At 42.4% G+C, this 21994-nt stretch overlaps 1 protein-coding gene across 5 annotated transcripts in view; it reads left to right on the top strand.

Annotated features, from left to right (window-relative positions):
* Nucleotides 1–21994, top strand: part of TERF1 (telomeric repeat binding factor 1) — a 276338-nt gene that overhangs the window by 129489 nt on the left and 124855 nt on the right. For 3 of the 5 annotated variants that reach the window (XM_029591469.1, XM_029591466.1, XM_029591467.1), the window contains exon 7: nt 20250–20330. The exons of the other annotated variants lie outside the window; for them this stretch is intronic. In XM_029591469.1, coding sequence (XP_029447329.1) covers nt 20250–20330 — 81 coding nt within the window. The remainder of the gene's footprint in view (nt 1–20249; nt 20331–21994) is intronic. 5 annotated transcript variants of the gene reach the window in all.

Here is a 21994-nt window from a genome sequence, read left to right on the forward strand (position 1 = left end):
GCCCTAGGCTTTACATAGAACATGGAACAAGGAGCTAATACAATGAGCATATTATATAATATAAAGCATATTATAAGGCATATAATAAAAAGCATATAGTAAAAACATAGATAGAAACCAGAATAAACTTATTTACAGACTTGCTCTATAGATCAGTTGAGAAGCTGAATACATGTATTTTAGGATACATGCTGTATGCTCATTATTTATTTGTTTTTAGTTTTTATATACCGATGTATCTGTATAATATACATATCACACCGGTTTACAAGGAAATACAACTGACGCCTCGAAGGGCAGTTTACATCGAAACATGATAACAGATAACATAAAGGGGCAGGGGAACTTGGAGGAGGTTACAGTGATTAAAACATATCTAGTTACATAGTGATAGCGAAATGAACAGTAACTATTTACAGGAGGTAATGTAATACCTAAATAACTAACTAAATAAATAACTAAATAACTGTAATACCTAAAATTTAAAGAGACAGTAAAGACCTGTGATTGAGCTTACTGGTTTTAAAAATTAGAGGTTATATTGACCCCTTTTTTACCCGTTCTGAGGTCTTTGTTTCTGCACAAAAATTGACAAAAAATAATAAAAAATAAAAATAGACATACAAATTTACATGACTTATGAATAAAGTACAATTTTAACAGTGTTAAACATAAAGGCAACTTATGATCGCTTTAGACAGTTAGTTATATATGGATTTCAATTGGAAACTAACTGACCCTTTTTTATGCAGTGATGGGTACACATGGGCACCAACGACATAGGAAAATGTGGTAGGGAGGCTCTGGAAGCCAAATTTAGGCTCTTAGATAGAAAGCTGAAATCCAGAACCTCCATTCTCTGAAATGCTTCCTGTTTCACGCGCAGGTCCCCAAAGGCAGGCAGAGCTCCGGAGTCTCAATGCGTGGATGAGACGATGGTGAAAGGAAGAGGGATTCAGTTTTGAAAGGAACTGGGGAACTTTTTGGGGAAGGGGGGAGTCTTTTCCGAAGGAATGGTCTCCACCTTAGCCAAGGTGCAACCAGACTGCTGGCGCTAACCTTTAAAAAGGAGATAGAGCAGCTTTTAAACTAGAACAAAGGGGAAAGCCGACAGTCGCTCAGCAGCGCATGATTCATAGGGAGGTATCTTCAAAGGATACTAATGATGCATTAAAATTAGGGCATCCCAACAGTGAGGTTTCAATAATAAGAAAAGTAGCCCAAGTGCCTATAACTAAAAATTCACCTGAGCTAAAAAATTCCCATTTATTCCTATCAATTAAAAAGCAGAATGATAATACAAACAAAAAACACACTTTGAAATGTTTGTATGCTAATGCCAGAAGTCTTAAGAAGTATGATGGGAGAATTAGAATGTGTAGCATGAATGATGACATAGACTTAATTGGCATCTCAGAGACATGGTGGAAGGAGGATAACCAATGGGATAGTGCTATACCGGGGTACAAATTATATCTCAATGATAGAGAGTAGCATCTGGGATGCGGTGTGGCGCTTTATGTCCGGGATGGCATAGAGTCCAACAGGATAAAGATCCTGCACGAGACTAAATGCACAATCAAATCTTTATGGGTAGAAATCCCTTGTGTGTTGGGGAAGAGTATAGTGACAGGAGTATATTACCGTCCACCTGGCCAAGATGGTGAGACGGACAGTGAAATGCTAAGAGAAATTAGGGAAGCTAACCAAATTGGTAGTGCAGTAATAATGGGAGATTTCAATTACCCCACTATTGACTGGGTAGATGTAACATCGGGACATGCTAGAGAGAGAAAGTTCCTGGATGGAATAAATGGCAGTTTTATGGAGCAATTGGTTCAGGAACTAACTAGAGAGGGAGCAATTTTAGATCTGATTCTCAGTGGAGCACAGGATTTGGTGAGAGAGGTAATGGTGTTTGTGCCACTTGGTAATAGTGATCATAATATGATCAGATTTGAATTAATGACTGGAAGGGGGACAGTAAGGAAATCCATGGTTCTAGTACTAATCTTTCAAAAGGGAAACTTTGATAAAATGAGAAAAATAGAAAAAAACTGAAAGGAGCAGCTACAAAGGTAAAAAGTGTGCAAGAGGTGTGGACATTGTTAAAAACAAAATACCATCCTAGAAGCACCGTCCAGATGTATTCTGCACGTTAAGAAAGGTAGAAGGAAGGCAAAACGATTACCGGCATGGTTAAAAGGTGAGGTGAAAGAGGCTATTTTAGCCAAAAGATCTTCATTCAAAAATTGGCAGAAGTATCCAACAGAAGAAAATAGGATAAAGCATAAGCATTGGTGAATTAAATGTAAGACATTGATAAGGCAGGCTAAGAGAGAATTTGAAAAGAAGTTGGCTCTAGAGGCAAAAACTCACAGTAAAAACTTTTAAAAATTATATCCAAAGAAGAAAGCCTGCGAGGGAGTCAGACCGTTAGATAATTGAGGGGTTAAAGGGGCACTTAGAGAAGATAAGGCCATCGCGGAAAGATTAAAAGATTTCTTTGCTTCGGTGTTTACTGAAGAAGATTCCCGTTCCGGAGAAGGATTTCATGGGTAATGATTCAGATGGACTGAACCAAATCACAGTGAACCTAGAAGACGTGGTAGACCTGATTAACAAACTGAAGAGTAGTAAATCACCTGGACTGGATGGTATACACCCCAGAGTTCTGAAGGAACTAAAAAATGAAATTTCAGATCTATTAGTAAAAATTTATAACCTATCATTAAAATCATCCATTGTACCTGAAGACTGGAGGGTGGCTAATGTAACCGCATTATTTAAAAAGGGCTCCAGGAGCGATCCGAGAAACTACAGACCAGTGAGCCTGACTTCAGTGCCAGGAAAAATAGTGGAAAGTGTTCTAAACATCTAAATCACAGAACATATAGAAAGATATGTTTTAATGGAACAAAGTCAGCATGGCTGTACCCAAGGCAAGTCTTGCCTCAAATTTGCTTCACATGTGGGAAGATGACACCAGAAGCCTCTTGGTAATCAAAATGTACATTTCCCACAAGTTAGTGGTGGAATCCACTTTGAAGAAAGAAAAGTATACCAAAACACATTTCAGTTCTCCCAGTAAAGATGCAAAATTACTGGATGATATGGCAAAAAAGATTTTTCAGTCGTCTGTGTTAACATCCAAAATAGCTGCCTTATATTAACTGCAAAACTTGACCCACCAACTTCCTACAAACACCATGGATTATTTTACTTCAATATTACAAGACTCGAATGAATGTGGAAAGCATATAATTTGATTGGCTTATGAGGCATACAATGCTTCCTCCAGGCTTCTGCAGTAGCCATAGGTGCCTTCTGGCTCACAAGCCTTTGAATATTAGGCCTTTGCGAAAAACTAACTGACTGCTTCATGCAGAGGAGGTGATCTTGTTGGAGACAAAGTAAAAGAAACAATAGATCTCATTAAAGATAACTGCTACATACTCCTTACCTATAAGCAGCTACAGCACAGTACCCATCTATAAGTAGTCAATCGCAATATTACAGGAGGCAGTACTTAATTTGCTGCTATTTTATTTTTTTCATATTTCTTTATGATGTAATTTCCTTTTGTAATACACTGAGTACTTTGGATCATGCGGACTATAAGTTCTCAAATGAAAAATATAAATAAACTTCTTTTCACAAAGAAGATACCAACCGTATCCTTTTCATTGGCCTCACATGGAACAGCAAAGCAGCCCTCATGCTAGGGAAAGAGCACATCCTCCAATCTCTCTAGCAAACAAAACCAAAATCTAATCTCAGCTTTAAACTGCAATACCATCAAAGCTCTCTGATTACAACATTTCAGCCCAGTGTGGTATTAGATGATAACAGTCTATTGGGTATTAAGGTCATACATCAGGGATATTGTTTATACTTTTCAAAACCTTGTCTCCAAACAACCCCCCAAAGAATCACTCCATAAAAGCAGAAGAGCTACAACTCCTTCAACTGGCGCTGTCAGCCCTCTTTGCAGTGAATGCAGTGGAACACAGGTTTTTTTTTCCAAGTACTTCCTTATTCTGAAGAAAATGCATGATCTCCATCCCATCTTGGATCTCAGAGATTGCAGCAAACACTTTAACAAAAGTTCAGAATGAACTTTCTAGGAAGCATCCTTCCTCATTTGGAAATCAGTTGGTTTACCATGCTGTATTTTAAAGATGTTTTCATGCATATTTCAGTCCATAAGATGCATGGGAAATTTTTATATTTCACCATAGCCAATGAGCATTACCTGAATTTTGTTCTCCCTTTTAACCTCTCACGGCACCCAGGTGTTCATATAATGTCTGCTGTAGTTGCTGCTCATTTAAAGAAGAGTGTCTTTGTTTTTCCTACTTGGACATACCCATATCCAGAAATACCATTGAGGAAACATCTCCACTCTGTTTACATTGAATATCCTTCAATCTACAGGATTTATCATCAGTTTCCCAAAATCCAATGTGCAAGTGACACATACAGTAGATTTCATAGAAACATACCTGAATACCACACAGTGAAAGGCATTTTTCACAGAACAAGCAGGATGGTAGTCCTCACATATGGGTGACATCACAGGATGGAGCCCTGTAAGGAAAACATTTCTGTCAAAGTTTCTACAAAGCTTTGACTGACACTGGCACACTGAGTGCACTGAGCATGCTCAGCCTGCAATTATCCCTGTGAGCCACAGGTGTCTCCCTCAGTCTTCTTTTTTCCGCTCTGCAGTAAGCATAGCGGTTAGGAGCTCTGTGAGAAATTCTAACACTTTTTCAGCACGGAAACACTTAAACTTTAATTCACAAACACTTTTCCCTGCACGGGTCTCCCTCCGCGTATGTTTATTCGACGCTCGGTGAGTACTATGCCCTGTTTTTTTTGGTCAGTTCCTGTTACCTTCCTGGCCTGCCAACCTACTGCAGCCTTCCCTCTCCCTATGTTTTCAGTTAGCCACACATAGCCTGCGAGTGTCCATCGATGGCCAGGTCTAGGCCATTTGTGCCAGAGTCAATCCAATCGATGCAGTCGATGCCTATGTCGTTTCCATCGTGTCTTCGACGTTCCCTGTCGATGCGGTCATCGACTCTGTCGATGCCGGTATCATTTTTCCGATACCAACGATGGTTTTTTGATTATTCGATGCCACATCATTCCCATAGATACCTACGCCGATGCCGTCAATGCTCAGTCACTGTCGTCATTGCTCTGGCCGGATCATCGACGTTTTTTCATATATATTTTTGACGATACCCTCGAGGCCGATTCGGCTGCCATCGATACCGTCAATACCGACATAGCACCGCCACGTAATGCCCTCGCCTAAACACAGTGCTCCATGCTTTGGGTTCTTATTAAAGCCCCGTATTAGCCTACGACACTACATAGTGCCAGGAGCAGTGCAGGCATGCTGACAGTCCGTCATCAGTCGCCATCCAAGACAGCAAGGGCATCCATCTCGGCGCTGGGGAAATACCGGGCCGAGCACCGTGGCATACATCGTCACCGACATGATGACCGTCCGCCACAGACGCCATCCAGCACATCGGTGCTATCCTTCTCGATGCTGGACAATGCTCGGGCCGAGCAACATCACCACTGCCATCGGCACTGTTCCGCACAGTTTTGGCAGTCCTTGGTGCTCCAGAAACACCGGAACGAGTTCCATAGAATTCTGCACTGGCATCACGAGACATCGAGCCGCTGCGACGAGGGCCGGGTTCACAAGCTCGTTAATCGGCTCCCCTGTTCCCGAGGCGTGCCCCACCGATATTGGTGGGGGATTGTGGCCTTCCACAAAATACTACCATGGTTGCGCCAGCCACGCTCAGCCTTTCTCCTCTATACCTGCGCCACCATACCAGGCATCAGAGTTGAGACGGGCATCTACTCTCTCGATGACTCCTGGAATTCACGGAGCCAGCAATCTTCACCGGCTCGTCCTTCGGCGATCCACGTCGGATGGTAAGTACCCGCTTCTGCGGCATTCCCATTGAGATGTGTTCTCTAATTTGGGCCACATGGTTCGAAAAGTTCTAGGTCATGTACCTTCCAAGAACCGTATTAGTGTCACATATTACTATGCCAACTATGTCAGCCACAATACCAAGAGAACCTCTCTATCATTTCTTTGGGATTGCATCAGCGCATCCTCCCTTTTTTCAGCAACAAGGCTCTGTACTGATTAATGCTTTGGCTTCTGGTTCCTGCTTCAGAACCAAAGTTCCAGGTGCATTCGCTGATCTGCTAAACACGAGATCCAGCAAATGCTGCCTCAAGTGCAAGTCCACCTTGAAGCCTGACAGGTCTCGATGTCTCCTTGTACAGCACACAGAAATGCAGGTAAGACTTTAGCGCTCACGCTCCCGTTGGTTACATGATATCCATATTACATAAGCCCCTCCAGTTGGACACCTCCTGGTCTCCCAACTGGCTGGATATCAGAGCGGCCACCCCACCTTGTACCAAGGTTCCCAGTACACTCCCCCAGACACTACAGAGGGGGGGGGGGGTTGGGAAGTTTTAATTACACTATTCTTTCTTGCAATAGAAAGTAGTTACTCTCCGCCCATCTTGGACCTCAGAAATACCAACTTTCTTCAGAAGGCACAAGTAAAATGGTATCTCTCGTTATCATGCTTCCATATCGCAGTAAGTACATTACCTCTAATCTTTCTATGTGCTTCATGGTGAGTCAACAATATTACAATCCCAAGCTCTGCCGGTTGCACCAGCTTCTGCAACTGGGGTATTCATTGAATCACTATTGTTGAATGCTGCTTCTCTGCGAAGTGGAACATCATTCACGCTTTTCCTTGCATGGACAGCTGCATAACCACAGTCAGTCCACGAAAGGAACTCTAACTTCTTCATGACTCACTATACATTTACTAACTGGGATTACTGTCACTGCCATAAATCCCTTATACAACACTTCTGGACACCACAGTCACAATGACCTTCCTGTCCAGCATACGCGCAGACATTGTAATAAATTCTTACATGTCCCTGCGCGCATTTTTCCATAACCTCAGCCCCTCAATTCTTCTTTGTCGGGCTATGGGGTTTTTTCACTATGCACTTTCCTCATAGATCCCAAACTGCTATAGGTTAGATTCAGTGAAATTCCATTATCAGTGGGTCTAAGCTGTTCAACCGCTTTCGTCCCTCATCTATATTGCAGATCTAGAACCAAAACCTAGTCTGATCCCGCTCATGCTCGCATTTCCTCAGGGTTGTAAGTTTGACACAAAATCTTCTCAACCCAATATGCGTCTATTCTGCTCCAGGCGCAGTTTCACATAAGCTTCCTGGAGCTTGTAGCCATAAGTTATACCCTTATGCCTTCCAATACTACCTCTGCAACAAATCTTTGTGCTTACAGACAGACAGCATAGGGACGATGTGCTTTCCAGCACACAAGCACACACAACCTCTTAGCTGCTCTGCAAGGAAGCTGCGCAGCTCTACCCTTGGCCCTTGCTCACTCTATGCATCTTCGGGCCACTTATCTAAGAGATTTACTGAACACACTAGCAGACCTTCTCCATGTAGGTTTCCATCCTCTCGAATGGTCTCGGACTACATGTGTAGCGGGAAAGATCTTCTAACGCTGAGGTCAACTGAACTTGCCCTCTGCGTCCGAATCGAACCATATGGTGCACAGATTCTACTCCCTACACATGTTTCCAATGTGTTCCTATAGACACCTTTCTTCCATCAAGGACCTCTTAAATGTATCTCTTCTGCTGCCTCTCATAGCCAACACTCTTTTAATGTTAAACCGGGTCAGGGTTCACTGTTCCTCAGACCCACATCCTGGCTGAGACCAGTATGCTTCCCATACTTCTCAATCTATCACACCAGTAACCAATTCGCCTTCTCGCAAGTCAGTCTCAAATCGTAGACTCACTGATGTTCTCAGGTACTGGTAGCGACACGAAACCTTCCACACACAAATCCTTCCATTCTCCGTTCGAGCCTTTCCATTCCTCTTATTTCACAGTTTGACGTGGGAAATTTTTTCCCTCATAAATGTCATTTCTGCCAACAAGGGTCAGTGAGTTACGCACCTTGTCACATACTCGTCCGACCCTGCGTTCCTCCGTGACCGAGTGGTTTTTACATATTCAACTTCCTATCTTTCTTAAGGTAGATGTTGCATCTCACCTTACTCAGAATATACTCTGCCCATTTTTCCCAACACCTCTCTCTCGCCAGAGAGAGAGGGTTTTTTCCACTTCTTGGACAGTAATAGTGCACTTGCATTCTATCTAGATCGCACTACATTCCATAGGAATTCTACCTAACTCTTTCCTTCTGTGGCAAGAGTCAAGCTGCGAGTTCCAGTGGGCAAACAAACCTATTCCTCCTAATTCACGGTTTGTATCTCTTTCCTACCAACAAGCAGCCATTTTACTACAACACTGTGTAACCACACTCTGTTGCGTCCGTCCCAGCCTCAATCGCTTCCCCTTGGCCACTGCTGCTTGTACATATTTATCAGGCTGCAACCTGGAGCTCTCTCCATACCTTCGCAGCCCATTACTGCTTAGCTACGACTAGCCGGCATGCTCCATGTTTGGCCAGTCCGTCTACTCTTATTCTTTTCGGTTTAACTACCCAACATCCTTCCACAACCCATTAAGGGTTTCAGGATGCCCTCCGATCCAAATTCCACCCCCGTCATTGCGCCTTTCGCGCGTCTTGGGTGCATTTGGTGCACTCTCGGGCATCCTCAACTCTGTACTCACCCATATGTGAGGACTGCCATCCTGCTTATGCTGTGAGAAAGCAAGTGTTGCTTACCTGTAACAGATGTTCTCACAGGACAGCAGGATGTTAGTCCTCGCGAAACCCACCCACCACCCCGCGGAGTTGGGTCTGTATACGTTTTCACTTTTATTTTAGTTTCACTTGCGCTTTTAGCTATAAGACTAGACTGAGGGAGACACCTGTGGCTCACAGGGGTAATTGCAGGCTGAGCATGCTTAGTTCACTCAGTGTGCCAGTGTCAGTCAAAGCTTTGTAGAAACTTTGACTGAAAAGTTTTCCGTACAGGGCTCCATCCTGTGATGTCACCCATATGTGAGGACTAACATCCTGCTGTCCTGTGAGAACACCTGTACAGGTAAGCAACACTTGCTTTCTCCCTCAAGAGATTACACAATCTAACCAAAATAACTCTTTCCAAACAAAAGAAAGTGTCAGCCGCTTCTTCATGAAAATGCTGGGCCATATGGTAGCAACAATGCATGTTAAAGCATTTGCACAACTCCATATGCGACATGTTCAATGGTACTTAAAAGTGCCAGTGAACAGGCATCTGTAACCTCTTCACCCAAGGTATGTATTTCTGACACCCTCATCCATTCTCTAATTTGGAGAACAAATCCTTCAAATCAGAAATGTCAATATTTTCACCAACCTGAATTCCAAGTTATGATAACCACAGATGCCTCCAATCAAGGATGGGGAGCTCATCTTAAACAACCTTTGCTATCAGGAAACTTTTAACTCCACAAGCAAGACTGGTCCACATAAACCAATCAGAACTGAGAGCAGTCTTTAATGCTTTGTGTTCAATCCCTTGTTGAAAGGGAAAGTAGTGTTTATTCAAACAGATAACCAAGCAGTGATGTACTTTATCAGCAAATAAAGAGGAACATACTCTTTCAGATTTTTGAAACATACAAGATATGGAAATGTACAATTTGTAAAAAGATGTACTTAATAGTGCATTAAGCTGCCTACTAAAACTACACAAATGGTCACTGGACTAATATATAGCCGAGAGAAGTGTTTCAACTTTGGGAAAACTCTTCAAATAGATCTTTATAGCCCCATTCAACAATGAAGTTCCCACCCACCGTTCCAAAAGACCAGAAGGAAACAGTGTAGCATTCAATGCTTGTTTGGTCCCATGGAACAAAGGACTTCTCTGTGCGTTTCCCCCAATTCATTTCATAAAACTATTCAAAAATTGGAGGCCATGTGATGTGGCGAACCAGGGTGGATGTATCTATCTGAGATCCGGGTGCTGTGCTCACTTCATCCTAAGTAATTGGCAACATTGCATGGGAACCAGGAAAGGGTGTGAACCAGAGTGGACAAAGCTTATGTCTATAGCTCGATATGTGTAGTAATTTCCGCTGGGGATGGCGATTAAAGGCGACAGAAAAGAGAAGGAAAAGACGCGATGACCCAAATCCAAAATGGCATCGGTGTCTGCCTTTCCCGGAGGAGAACATCATCAGTATGTTGTTATTTCTGAAATTAAAGCGGTTTTACTTTCAGCCCTGGATGAAAAACTGGCTGACATCTCCTCGTAACTTACTGACGTCCAGAACGCTTTAACTGAATTAAATCCACGGCTCGATCATGTAGAAGGCCGGATCTCACTTTTAGAAGACAATGCGACAGCGACTAAGATGGCGTCCCTTGAAAAACTGCCTGCCGAACAGACTGACAAGCTAGACAACCTCGAGTCTCTGTTTTTTGGGTATTCCGGAGTCTGTCGAAGATCGGAATCTAAAGGCAGTACTAGAGCACTGGCTGCCGGAAGAATTAAATCTGCCTGAACTTGATCAACACTTAATGATCGAATGGGCGCGTCGTCTAGGAGCTCGAATGGAGTCCGAGGCAAGGCCAAGAATTGCTATCATGAAAATACTAAACTTTGCCCATAAACACCTAATAATGTAAGCCTACAGGAAGAAACCTGAACTTTCCTACAAAGGGCACAGGGTGCTCATCTTCCAGGACTACTTTGCCTGGGTTCCTTGCTGTGTCAGGGTTTTTCCCCAAGTCTGCGACTTCCTCTTTAAAAAAACAAATCAAAGCGAAGCTTAAGATATGGTATAAAGGCCAAGCTAAGGTCTTTGAGACAGCTGCTGAAGCCCGCCAATTTGTGACTGATCTCCCATAAGGACTTAACCAGGGAGCTAACAGGATGGCAGGGAGTAAAGGGATTTATTTTGGAGCATTAGGGCCTTTTTTTTTTTTTTTTTATGACCCCATTGCTTGCTGCCTGAATGTCTTTTCCTAACTAGTTTTTACTAGTAGGGCGGCATGGGCCTAGCATTCTTGGAATCGCTGCTGCTTTATGAGGCCTGTAATTGTGGAGCCTGACATAGGACATCAACTCACTTTGTAGGGCTGTCTGCTGGGGTACGAGCAAAGCAGTACTTCGTCGGGAGATCATTTCCTAACTGATTAGGAGGAATAAAAGTATGAATGCTACCATTTTAGACTTTGAGGCTCACTTACAAATGGCAAAGAAAGAGTTTTTAGAAACGCCCACGCACGAACATTGGCTCTCCTTCCTCTCTGTTTTGGAGAGGCTTAACTTCCTGCTACACACTAGGGCTCACAACTCTCTGCAAATTGGAGAATTTAATTTTTTTTAAATTTGGGAGCAAAGGAGGGGAAGTATCTTGCCAACATGGTTCAAGTAGCACAGAATAAAACAATCAGTCATATGAAAACGACTTAGGGCAATATAGTCACTTCAAATCCTGATATTAGTAAAGTCTTCCAAATGTTTTATGAATCCCTTTATAGGGGTGATCTCCAGGTAGGAGATAGAGGGGAAGACACCTTTTTGGTCAATTTACCCCTGTCTCAACTATCAAAAGCGCACCTTGAGTTTTTGAACAGGCCCATTCAATTGTGCGAAGTATTGCATGTTAATTCCAGCAAAGCAGCGAAATCTCTTGGTCCCGATGTATTTTCTTATGATTTTTACAAGATTTTGAAGGTGCAACTACTAGAGGCTCTGATTAATTTCTATCAAAATGCCCTACAGATGTCTTTCTTTCCTAAGGAAGACATCTAGCTCACATAACCCTGCTTGAAAAACTTGGTAAAGATCCTCTTCTTCCATCCTCATATAGACCAATCTCCTTACTTAATTGTTTTAAAAATACTTGTGAAGGTCTAAGTGAAGTAATGCCCCTTCTAATTTCTAAGAATCAGGTGGAGTTTGTGAAGGGGAGGACGGCAGATATGTATATTATAAAACTACTCACTGCCATGAAGCTCTGTCAGAGTCAAAAAATCTCTGTGTTAGTATAGGATTTGACTCTGAGAAAGCATTCGATCAGGTTTCTTGGTCCTATCTTTTCTTAGTTTTAAGGAGATATGGGTTCCGAGGAGCTATTTTGCAGTATATCTTTCTGTTGTACAGAGATCCCATCTCCATCATTATTTTGAATGGCTGTAAGTCAGGTGAGGTACATTTACAAAGTGGTGTCCGGCAAGGATGCCCACTTTCCCTCTTACTATATATCTTAACCATCGCCCCCCACCCCCCCCTTGAGGAAAACTGATCTGACCCCAAATATTATGGGGTTTGGCTCTTTTGACTCAGGGAGTTTTTGACCCAGTTTTTAAAACTACTGCTTTTGCAGATGATGTGTTGATTTTTATCACATATCCACAAGAATCTCTCGCAGTTTTATTAGAGCTCCAACATCAATTCGGAAGGTTTTCAGGGTTAAAAATTAACCAGGATAAATCTGAAGCAATCGATGTGAGTGACAATGTGAGGCTTGGATGGAGGGGTGTATTTCCACTAAAATGGGTTACTGAGTCCATGAAGTATTTGGGTATTAAAATCCTGGTGGATCTGGATACTTTTTATTCAGCAAATATCATCACACTCCTCTTCCAGAGTATGTCCAAGTCCTTGTCGCGTTGGAAGGGGCTCCCGTTATCTTTAATAGGGAACTCGTTAAAATGATCCTTCTAAAGTGGCTTTATGTTCTCCAAATGGCACCTCTGTGGCTTACCAATCGAGATTGCAAGGAAATTGAAAAATTACTACGAATTTTTCTTTGGAGAGGGAGGAGGGTGAGGATTCTCAAGAGAGTACTTAGGAAACCTGTGGAAGAGGGGGGACTTGGGTGCCCCAATTGGAGGCTTTATAATCTTGCTTGCTTATTGCGTTATCTCAAGGTTTGGGTCCAGGAGACCTTTTACTGTACCCCGTTAGAGCAGCTTTTATGTTGGTACAAAGTCCCTTCGCTAAACCACCTCCTTCAGATAGATAAGTAAGTTGCTCCCTAATACATTACAGCTACACATTCTGCTTAAATCTTGTAGGGCTGCTTGGTTATTTTTATGCAAGTTGGTACGATTTCCTACTAGGCTCTCATCACTTTAAAAAATTACCGGTAATGTGATATGTTTGCCAGGGATGGGTAAGTCTGTTTTTCATAGATGGAAAGATCTTGGACTGGTCGTCATATCTCAATTATTTGCACCACGAACGGATACCCTATTTAGTTTTCAAGAATTACAAAGTCAATTCTCATCACCCTGTAGTGACGTTTTCGCCTATCTATCTATCTCCTCCCTCTCTGCTACCTACTTTCTGACCTCGGGCTCAACTTCTTCCTGTTCAAGAAATTCATCAACGCTCTCTTAACCAACCTCCAGCTTGCACTCAACACAACCAAAACAAAAATTCTCCTCATATCTAACAATCCTGAACTCACATCCCAGGCCTCAGCCAACGCCCCCACCCCCACTCACCCCCTCTTGCCACTCTGCCTCCCCCTCGTGCCATCCGTTAGAGACCTAGGTGTTGTATTAGACCAACACCTTAACTTTAAACCTCATATCAAATCCCTACTAAAAGGGGGTTTCTTTAAACTACACATTCTCAAAAAAATAAAACCCCTTCTCCACGCCCAAGATTTCCGTCTAGTTTTGCAGTCCACCATTCTATCGAAATTGGACTACTGCAACTCCCTCCTCCTAGGCCTCCCACACTCTACTATCAAACCCTTACAAATCCTGCAAAACTCCATGGCAAGAATCATCACTGACACCCGTAAAAGAGAACATATCACCCCAGTCCTAAAAGATCTGCATTGGCTCCCCATCCCCTTCCGTATAAAATACAAAACCCTCACCGTTCTTCACAATGTGCTCTATAACAACAACCCTGCATGGCTCAAGGAAATGCCACGTTTCCGTGCCTCCAATCGTCCTTCCAGAGCCACCTTAGCTGGCACCCTCCACACCCCACCGCTCAAAACTGCTCATCTCTCCATCACCAGAGATAGAGCATTTACCATTGCAGGACCCACCCTGTGGAACTCACTCCCCACCTCTCTCCGCCTTGAACCCTCCCTACTCAACTTCAAAAAAGGCATCAAAACATGGCTCTTCCTGCAGGCCTTCCCTGATACCAACCAAACCTAAACTCTCTTTCTCCCTCCACACCACGTCTTGCCACACCACCCTCCAGCAACTATTTATCATAAGAAAATGTTAATTATGTAATTTATTGAAATGTAAGGATTATGTTAATACTGTTATTCCAGTTCCTATCTACTTTTATCTCTTTCTCTCCCACTCTTGCTTTTCACGCTCCTCATGCTCTGGCTTTCTCCCTACCCCCAATCTCTCCCTTTTCCTCCTCTGCTCCCCTTTCCCCCTTCCCGGTTATTTGTAATTTCTATTTCCTTCTCTCCATGAGTTTATTGTAAACCGGTATGATGTGTCCTACGAATATCGGTATATTAAAAGTTCATAAATAAATAAATAAAAATAAAATAAAATCTACAAGTACGACACTTCATTAAAGAACACTATACATTGTTTCAGCATTCAGAAGCTTCCAAATCCCCAATAACTATAGTGAACTGTGAAGGGGAAGCATAGGTCTACAATAGCTCAATTTTCGAAGGCTTTACGATCATTCCCAAGTGCAAATGAGCTTACCTTGCTATACCATAAATGGCAAGGCTGGTCAGAATTTTGTCTATCTTTTCCAGAATTTAAGGCCTGCTTTTTATACCTCACTAACCTTATTGGAAATGTGTTACTGCGGGAAATGCAGTACAAGTTCCTTTGGCATTTTTCTGTACCCCAGATAAAGCATTTCAGGCACTTCTTTGTTGTTCAAATATTTGTACTAAATGTAAGCAAGAGGTGGGTACTTATTATCACTGCTTTTGGAATTGTCCCATTATAAAGAATTTTTGGGGACAAGTTCGACAACGTTGTAGTGGTATTTTGGTTACAGACCTACCAGATGATCCTAGTTTGTTTATTTGGCAGCGATAAGAGGACATCCATACAGGCATCTCTGGGTACTTTCAGCTTTGTAAAGAAAACAAGTTTAATAGGAAAAAAGGTGATCTTAACAGGGTGGGTGGGAGAACATGGGCCATATGTTGATCATTGGTTTCAAAGGCTGTTGAAACTTTTCACTTTCAAATACCTGGCAGCCAGATCTAGTTCTCCAAAAAGATATACTGAAATGGTTTCTAAATGGTCTAAATTGAGGGACCACATCTCCCTGAGGACGTTGACTCCATTACCTACCTCCTACTGTGGTGGAGGATGGGTCTACATCCTCCAGGACTAACACGAAAACAGAACGGGGCCTGTCAGATACGGTGTTGGTACTTCTGTGTTGGAGCCCCTTGGATGTGAACCCACCTCTTTTGTTCCTCTCTTGTTCTTCTACGATGACTACTATACCCAAAGGAATGCATGCTATTAAGTGTAACATCTAATTGGTTGCTGTAACAAGTTATCAAGTTATTAGGATATTAAAATACTGAGGGAACAGGGGTGGGTGGGAATGTGGGGACAGAGGTTTGGGGAGAGTTCAACAATGGGGGGTCCTTATTGTTGGGGAGTGCTATATCATTATTCTTTCATACTCTGATATTTGAGTGTTTGTTTGACTTTTAAAGCACTGCACTGCTATTATGAATCTTTGTATTTGTGGACTAGTATGTTTTCATTTGCTGATCTTTGTGGTGCTCCAGTTAAACCAATAAACATAGTAGGAAAAAAAAAACCTTCAAAAATTAAGAAGAGAAAAGAGCCTAATGATTTTGATAGCCCCTTTTTGGCCATGTCAAATTTGGGTTCTGTGGCTTCAGTGCCTTACTGTTAAACAACCAATAAGGTTGAAATATCCCCATCCTTGTTCACTTAGCACAATGGGAATTTTCTCTATCTGAACCCTCAATCTTTGGCTCTGACTACCTGTATATTGAAAGTCAGGTAGCCTCTTCTGTGTTTAAAAATGTCATTGAAGATAAAGTGTGTTTGCCAAGGTTTACCAATCTATCTTGCAAGGATGATATAGTTACTCTTTTGTTTCTCTCTCTATTTTTTCATTATCTAGTTTAATCTCCTTGTATATTTTTATTTTTGTTCTTCTTTTTGTCCATTCCCCCCTACCTGTTCCATGTATTTTCTACCTTCAGTTTATTGTAAACCGATATGATGTTTCACACTAATGTCAGTATAAAAAAGTTAATAAATTAATAATAAATAAATGATAAAATCTTATTTGCCAGTTAGTCATCTTTTCATCTCAGAAAGCTTTCTTGATATTACTAATCTCAAAGAAATAAATCTTTTTGTGACACTGTTTATGGCCTTTAGTTATTTTGGCCCCAGAATATGAAATGATCTGCTATTAGAGGTGAGATTGAAAGCTGACTATTTAAAGTTTAGGAAATTAGTAAACACCTAGCTTTTTATTCAAGCACGATCAATAACACTTAATTGATAGTTCTAGCTATGGGGATGAGTCTTTCAGACTGTGATGTACTAGTTATTTTATTGCTGGTGTTTGAGGATGGGGTCCTTATGAATTGTTATGTAAAGCTTAGTTACTGTATTAGTTTGAGGAGGGTTGGGACTAACTGATTATGAGGAGATGGGATTAGTTATTTGATGCTGAGAGGTGTCTGAGAGGACTAGGTCAGGTTGGATTTTTTTTTTTTAAATGCTCTAGATTATATTTTATTGTACCAGGCTTTGTTGTACAGATAAGTGTGTAATTTAGTTTTCATAAATAAATAATTGTGCAGGTACCTAAGGAAGTGAGTAAGGATATTCTAGTATCAGGAAAATATTCCACTAGAACAGAGCTTCTCAACCGGTGTGTCGCAACACACCAGTGTGTCGCCAAGCAGCAGCAGGTGTGTCACGTGCTACCGGTCTCCCGCTGCTCTTCCCCTTCTTCCTTCACCGAGCGAGAGGCAGGCTATCTTCCACTGCTGCTGTGGCCCCCCAGGCTATCAGCACGTTTGAGCCCGGATGGGAACGGCAGCAGTGTTAGTGGAGGCTGGCAACTGCAGCTGGGCCTTTTCTTCTTCCTTCACCTGCCCCCACCCTGGCCCGGAACAGGAAGTGATGTGCAGTGGGGTGTGCGGGAAGAAGAAAGAGCCATGCTGCATGAAAAAGTAGCGTCGGCAGTGGCAGCCCCGAGCAGTAGCTTGGGCCCGAAGCAAAATCAGAAGCAGCCAGAAATCGGCACAGGAGACAGCAGAATTAGCCTCCCGTGGCCGATGGGATTCTTCTTTCTTGGCCTGTGGGGGCTAGAGGAGGAGGCTGCAACAGCTACCATGTGTGCTGGGGGGGGGGGGCAGGAAATGAGACAGCCAGCCTGTCTGGAAGTGAGAGAATGTATGTGTGATTGAGTGTGCATGTGTAACTGACTGAGAGCCTGTGTGTAAGTGAGAGCATTTGATTGAGATCATCTATGTAAAGTGTGTGAGAGAGAGCATGTGTGTGATTGAGAGAAACTGGTCAGAGAGGTGTGATGTGTGTGTGTGTGTGTATATAGGAGAGAGAATGGAAGTGACTGGTCAGGGAGATGACTGGAGTGTGAGAGAAAATGATTTTGGGAATGAGAAGTCTGTGCATGTGGAGAGAGCTAGTATAGGATGAGAAACATGGGTGTGTGTGACACAGCATGGGAGTGAGAAGCCTGTGTGTGTGTGCATGAGGGAGAGAGACTGTTCGGGAAGGTGACTGGTGTGTGTGTGTGGTGTGTAAGAGAAAGATTGGTCAGGAGATGATTGGTGTGTGAGAGACAGAAACTGGTATATGAGTGTGACTGATATGTGTGTGTGAGAGAGAAAGAAAGTGATTATGGGAATGAGAAGCCTGGAGAGAGCTAGCATTGGAGTGAGAAACCTGGGTGTGTGTGAGACACAGCATGGGAGTGAGAAGCCTGTATATGTAAGATAGAACATGGGAGTGGGAAGCCTGTGTGTGTGCATGAGGGAGAGAGACTGTTCGGGAAGGTGACTGGTGTGTGTGTGTGGTGTGTAAGAGAAAGATTGGTCAGAAGATGATTGGTGTATGAGAAAGAGAAACTGGTATGCGAGTGTGACTGGTATGTGTGTGTGAGAGAGAAAGTGATTATGGGAATGAGAAGCCTGTGCATGTGGCAAGAGCTAGCATAGAAGTAAGAAACCTGGGTGTGTGTGAGACACAGCATGGGAGTGAGAAGCCTGTTATATGTAAGATAGAACATGGAAGTGGGAAGCCTGTGTTTGTGTGTGTGCGCATGATAGAGACTGATCTGAAAGGTGACTGGTGTGTGTGTGTAAGAGAAGGACTGGTCGGGAGATGATTGGTGTGTGAAAGACAGAAACTGGTCATTGGGGTGTAACTGATATGTGTATGTGTGAGAGAGACAGAGAAGACTGGTCGTGGGCACTAAGGAAGAGGACCATGAGTACAGAGCTTCAGCCACTACTGCTTCTGATGCGTGCTATTGGCCTGCATGGCCAGTAGCTACGTGCAGGTCCCCAGAGGCAGGCAGAGCTCCAGAGTTTCAATGTGTGGATGAGACGATGGTGCAGGGAAGAGGGATTCAGCTTTGTAAGGAACTGGGGAAACTTTTGGGGAAAGGGTAGACTTTTCCGAAAGGATGGGCTCCACCTTAACCAGAGTGGAACCAAGCTGCTGGCACTAACTTTCAAAAAGGAGAGAGAGCAGTTTTTAAACTAGAACAATGGGGAAAGCAGACAATCACTCAGCAGTGCATGGTTCGGAGAAATGTATCCTTGAAGGATACTAATGAAACAGAAGAGTTAGGGCATCCCAACAGAGAGGTTCCATTAAAAGCAAACATAGTCCAAATGCCTATAAGTTAAAAAAAATCACCGAAGCTAATGATTTCCAAATTATCCCTAACAACTGAAAAGCAGGTTGTTAAAAACAAACAAAAAACACACTTTGAAATGTCTGTATGCCAATGCCAGAAGTCTAAGAAGTAAGATGGGAGAGTTGGTGTATAACAGCAAATGATGACATTTATTTATTTATTTATTTATTTATTTAACAATTTTTATATACCGGCATTCGTAGGACACATCATGTCGGTTCACAATTAACTGAGAAAGGAAATTACAATGAACGAGGATACACATTGACATAACTGGCATCACAGAGACTTGGTGGAAGGAGGATAACCAATGGGACAGTGCTATATCAGGGTACAAATTATATCGCAATGATAGGGAGGATCAACTTGGTGGGGGTGTGGCACTTTGTCCGGGAGGGTTTAGAGTCCCAACAGGATAAAGATCATACAAGAGACTTAAATGCTCAGTAGAATCTATATGGGTAGAAATCCCATGTGTGTTGGGTAAGAGTATAGTGATAGGAGTATACTACCGTCCACCTGGACAAAATGATCAGACAAGATAAATCATGAAAGCAAACCAATTTGGCAGTGCAATAATAATGGGAGATTTCAATTACCCCAATATTGACTTGGTAAATGTAACATCAGGACTTGCTAGAGACATAAAGTTCCTGGATGTAATAAATGATTGCTTCATGGAGCAATTGGTTCAGGAACCAACAAGAGAGAGCTATTTTAGATTTAATTCTTAGTGGAACGCAGGATTTGGTGAGAGAGGTAACGGTGGTAGGGCCACTTGGCAACAGTGATCATAACATGATCAAATTTAAACTAATAATTGGAAGGGGAACAATAAGTAAATCTGCAGCCCTAAAACTAAAATTTCAAAAGGGAAACTTTGATACTATTGGATGACATCACCATTTGTGTGATTGATTTGTTCTGCTGGCTACAAAGCCGATCACCTGTTACAGGTGTACAACTTTGCTTTATTCCTACATCATCATTTGATAAATGTTTGCTTTCTCACTGAGATATGCAATTGAAATTGTAAAAAAAAAAATGTTTTCCAGTAAAAATAGAATAGGTAAGTATTATATACAAATTTATGCACATAATACAGTTGACTTAATTTATTTAGGTCTGACACTAAACGGGGGTAAGTTAGCACACGTTTGTAATGTGAGCTAAAGTGCCAGTCAGGCTTCATCCCTGTTAGCTGTCCATTTGTTCATCTTTCATATACATTCATAATTAAGTCATCTTAATAATAAATCTGTCTCAAATTGAAAGTGTCAAAATTATGAGTACATGTTTTTCTATTTAGTTCTGAAAATGAAGATGATGGAATTTCAATTGAAAATGAAAAACATTCTCAAAAGAAAAAAAGAAAAAGAGAAGCAAATCAGTAAGTCATAATGGTTTTCCTGAAATTCAAATACATTTTACATGTTAATATAAAAATTAAAAAAAATAACCAGAAGTATCCATATATATAAACAATTATATAATATCCCACAAAAGGAATGTATGGTACAATTCATAAATATATATAAAATACTTTTTTATTTCAGCCTTCAACAATTACCATGTATGTTCATACAAATATACTCAAATAATATACACATTATCACATACAAATATTGATTTCTCGTCTCACAATAGCAAAATACTTTGATATCAATAAAATATTTATACTGCGCAGGGTCCACCAAACCATCACACAATCACATAGCTACACATACAATCATATGCATTTGGAATTGATAAAGCTGGAAACATTCATCTAGGCTAGAGGAAGTACATTTTCAAAAAGTCTTTCAAAAGGGTACAGATCACCCACAAATCAGTTGAAAACACTACAGGGAGTTTTGGTTAAGTCCGTTGATGCCCCCGAAGAAGCCATACATCCGAAACATGTTGGGCTGATTATTTACAACCAATTTATAAATTGATTTACATATTAATAAGCTTGTTATTGAGAAAAGACTCTAATTTTGGAACTTCAGATATCAACGTGCCTTTAAAGCAAGGACTTTTTGCACATAAGATTGGGGATGTAGTTTTGTTGATAATATTGTTGTTGCACTCCCGGTCGCTGGACGTGACCGGGTTCTTGCCTTCCTCTGCTCTGGGGTCCCACGATTGTTTTTCAGGCCTTCTCAGTCCTCTCCGCGGCAGCGTCTCAGAGCTCCGCCCCCCTTAGGCACGCGCAGACACAAGGGAAGGCAGTTGGAAGTATAGAGGAATGAAATCGAGGCCGGGTGCTGAGATGACGTCAGCAGAATATTTTAATCCGGCATCTGACTGAAGTCATTGCTTTGCAACAGTGTTCTTTCAAAGGAGTGACTGTTGCTGTCCCTGGTCTTGTACTTCAGATTCAGTTTGCTCGCCTGTTCCAGCCTCCGCTCCAGATCTTGCTTGCTCTTCTGTTCCAGCTTCCACTCCTGATCCTGCTTCCTTGCCAGTTCCAGTCTCCACTTCAGTTCCTGCTTTCCAGCCCTCGGACTGACTGACTTTCTGGTTCCTGTTTTGGTTTGTAGACTGTTTCTTTTGCCTGCTGCCAGTTTAAATCCTCTGACTGTACTCCACTCTGTTGGACTTCTGCTACGGGAGACCACTCCTAAGTCCCAGCGTCCCGGATCCTCACGGGCTTCTCCCGGAGGGATCGCAGGCTTCCAGTGGCAAAGCTCCTGATTGGTCTCTTGGTTCCTTGCTGCCTCCCGGCTGTATCAATTCAGTGGAGTTCTCTTCTCATCTAATCTTCATCCGCACGGCCAGCCCAAGGATCCTCTAATCCCAGCCTCAACAGTTTTCACAGCCATGGATCCGGCGGATATTTCCGGACTCCAGGCCATTCCAGGAATGGCACAACGTCTGCAACAACAGCAACACTGTCTGGACGTTCTGACAGCTACCGTCGAAAGGTTGGCCAACCATTTGGATGCCACTCCTCCGGAGACGCCTCCAGTGCATCTTCCAGTCCACGTTCTGGGGTCTACTACATCCACTCAGTTACCAGCTCCGCCTCGCTATTCAGGCGAGGCCAAAGGTTGTCAAGGATTTTTTAAC

This window comes from Rhinatrema bivittatum, chromosome 2, assembly GCF_901001135.1.
Source record: "Rhinatrema bivittatum chromosome 2, aRhiBiv1.1, whole genome shotgun sequence".
NCBI lineage: Eukaryota > Metazoa > Chordata > Amphibia > Gymnophiona > Rhinatrematidae > Rhinatrema > Rhinatrema bivittatum.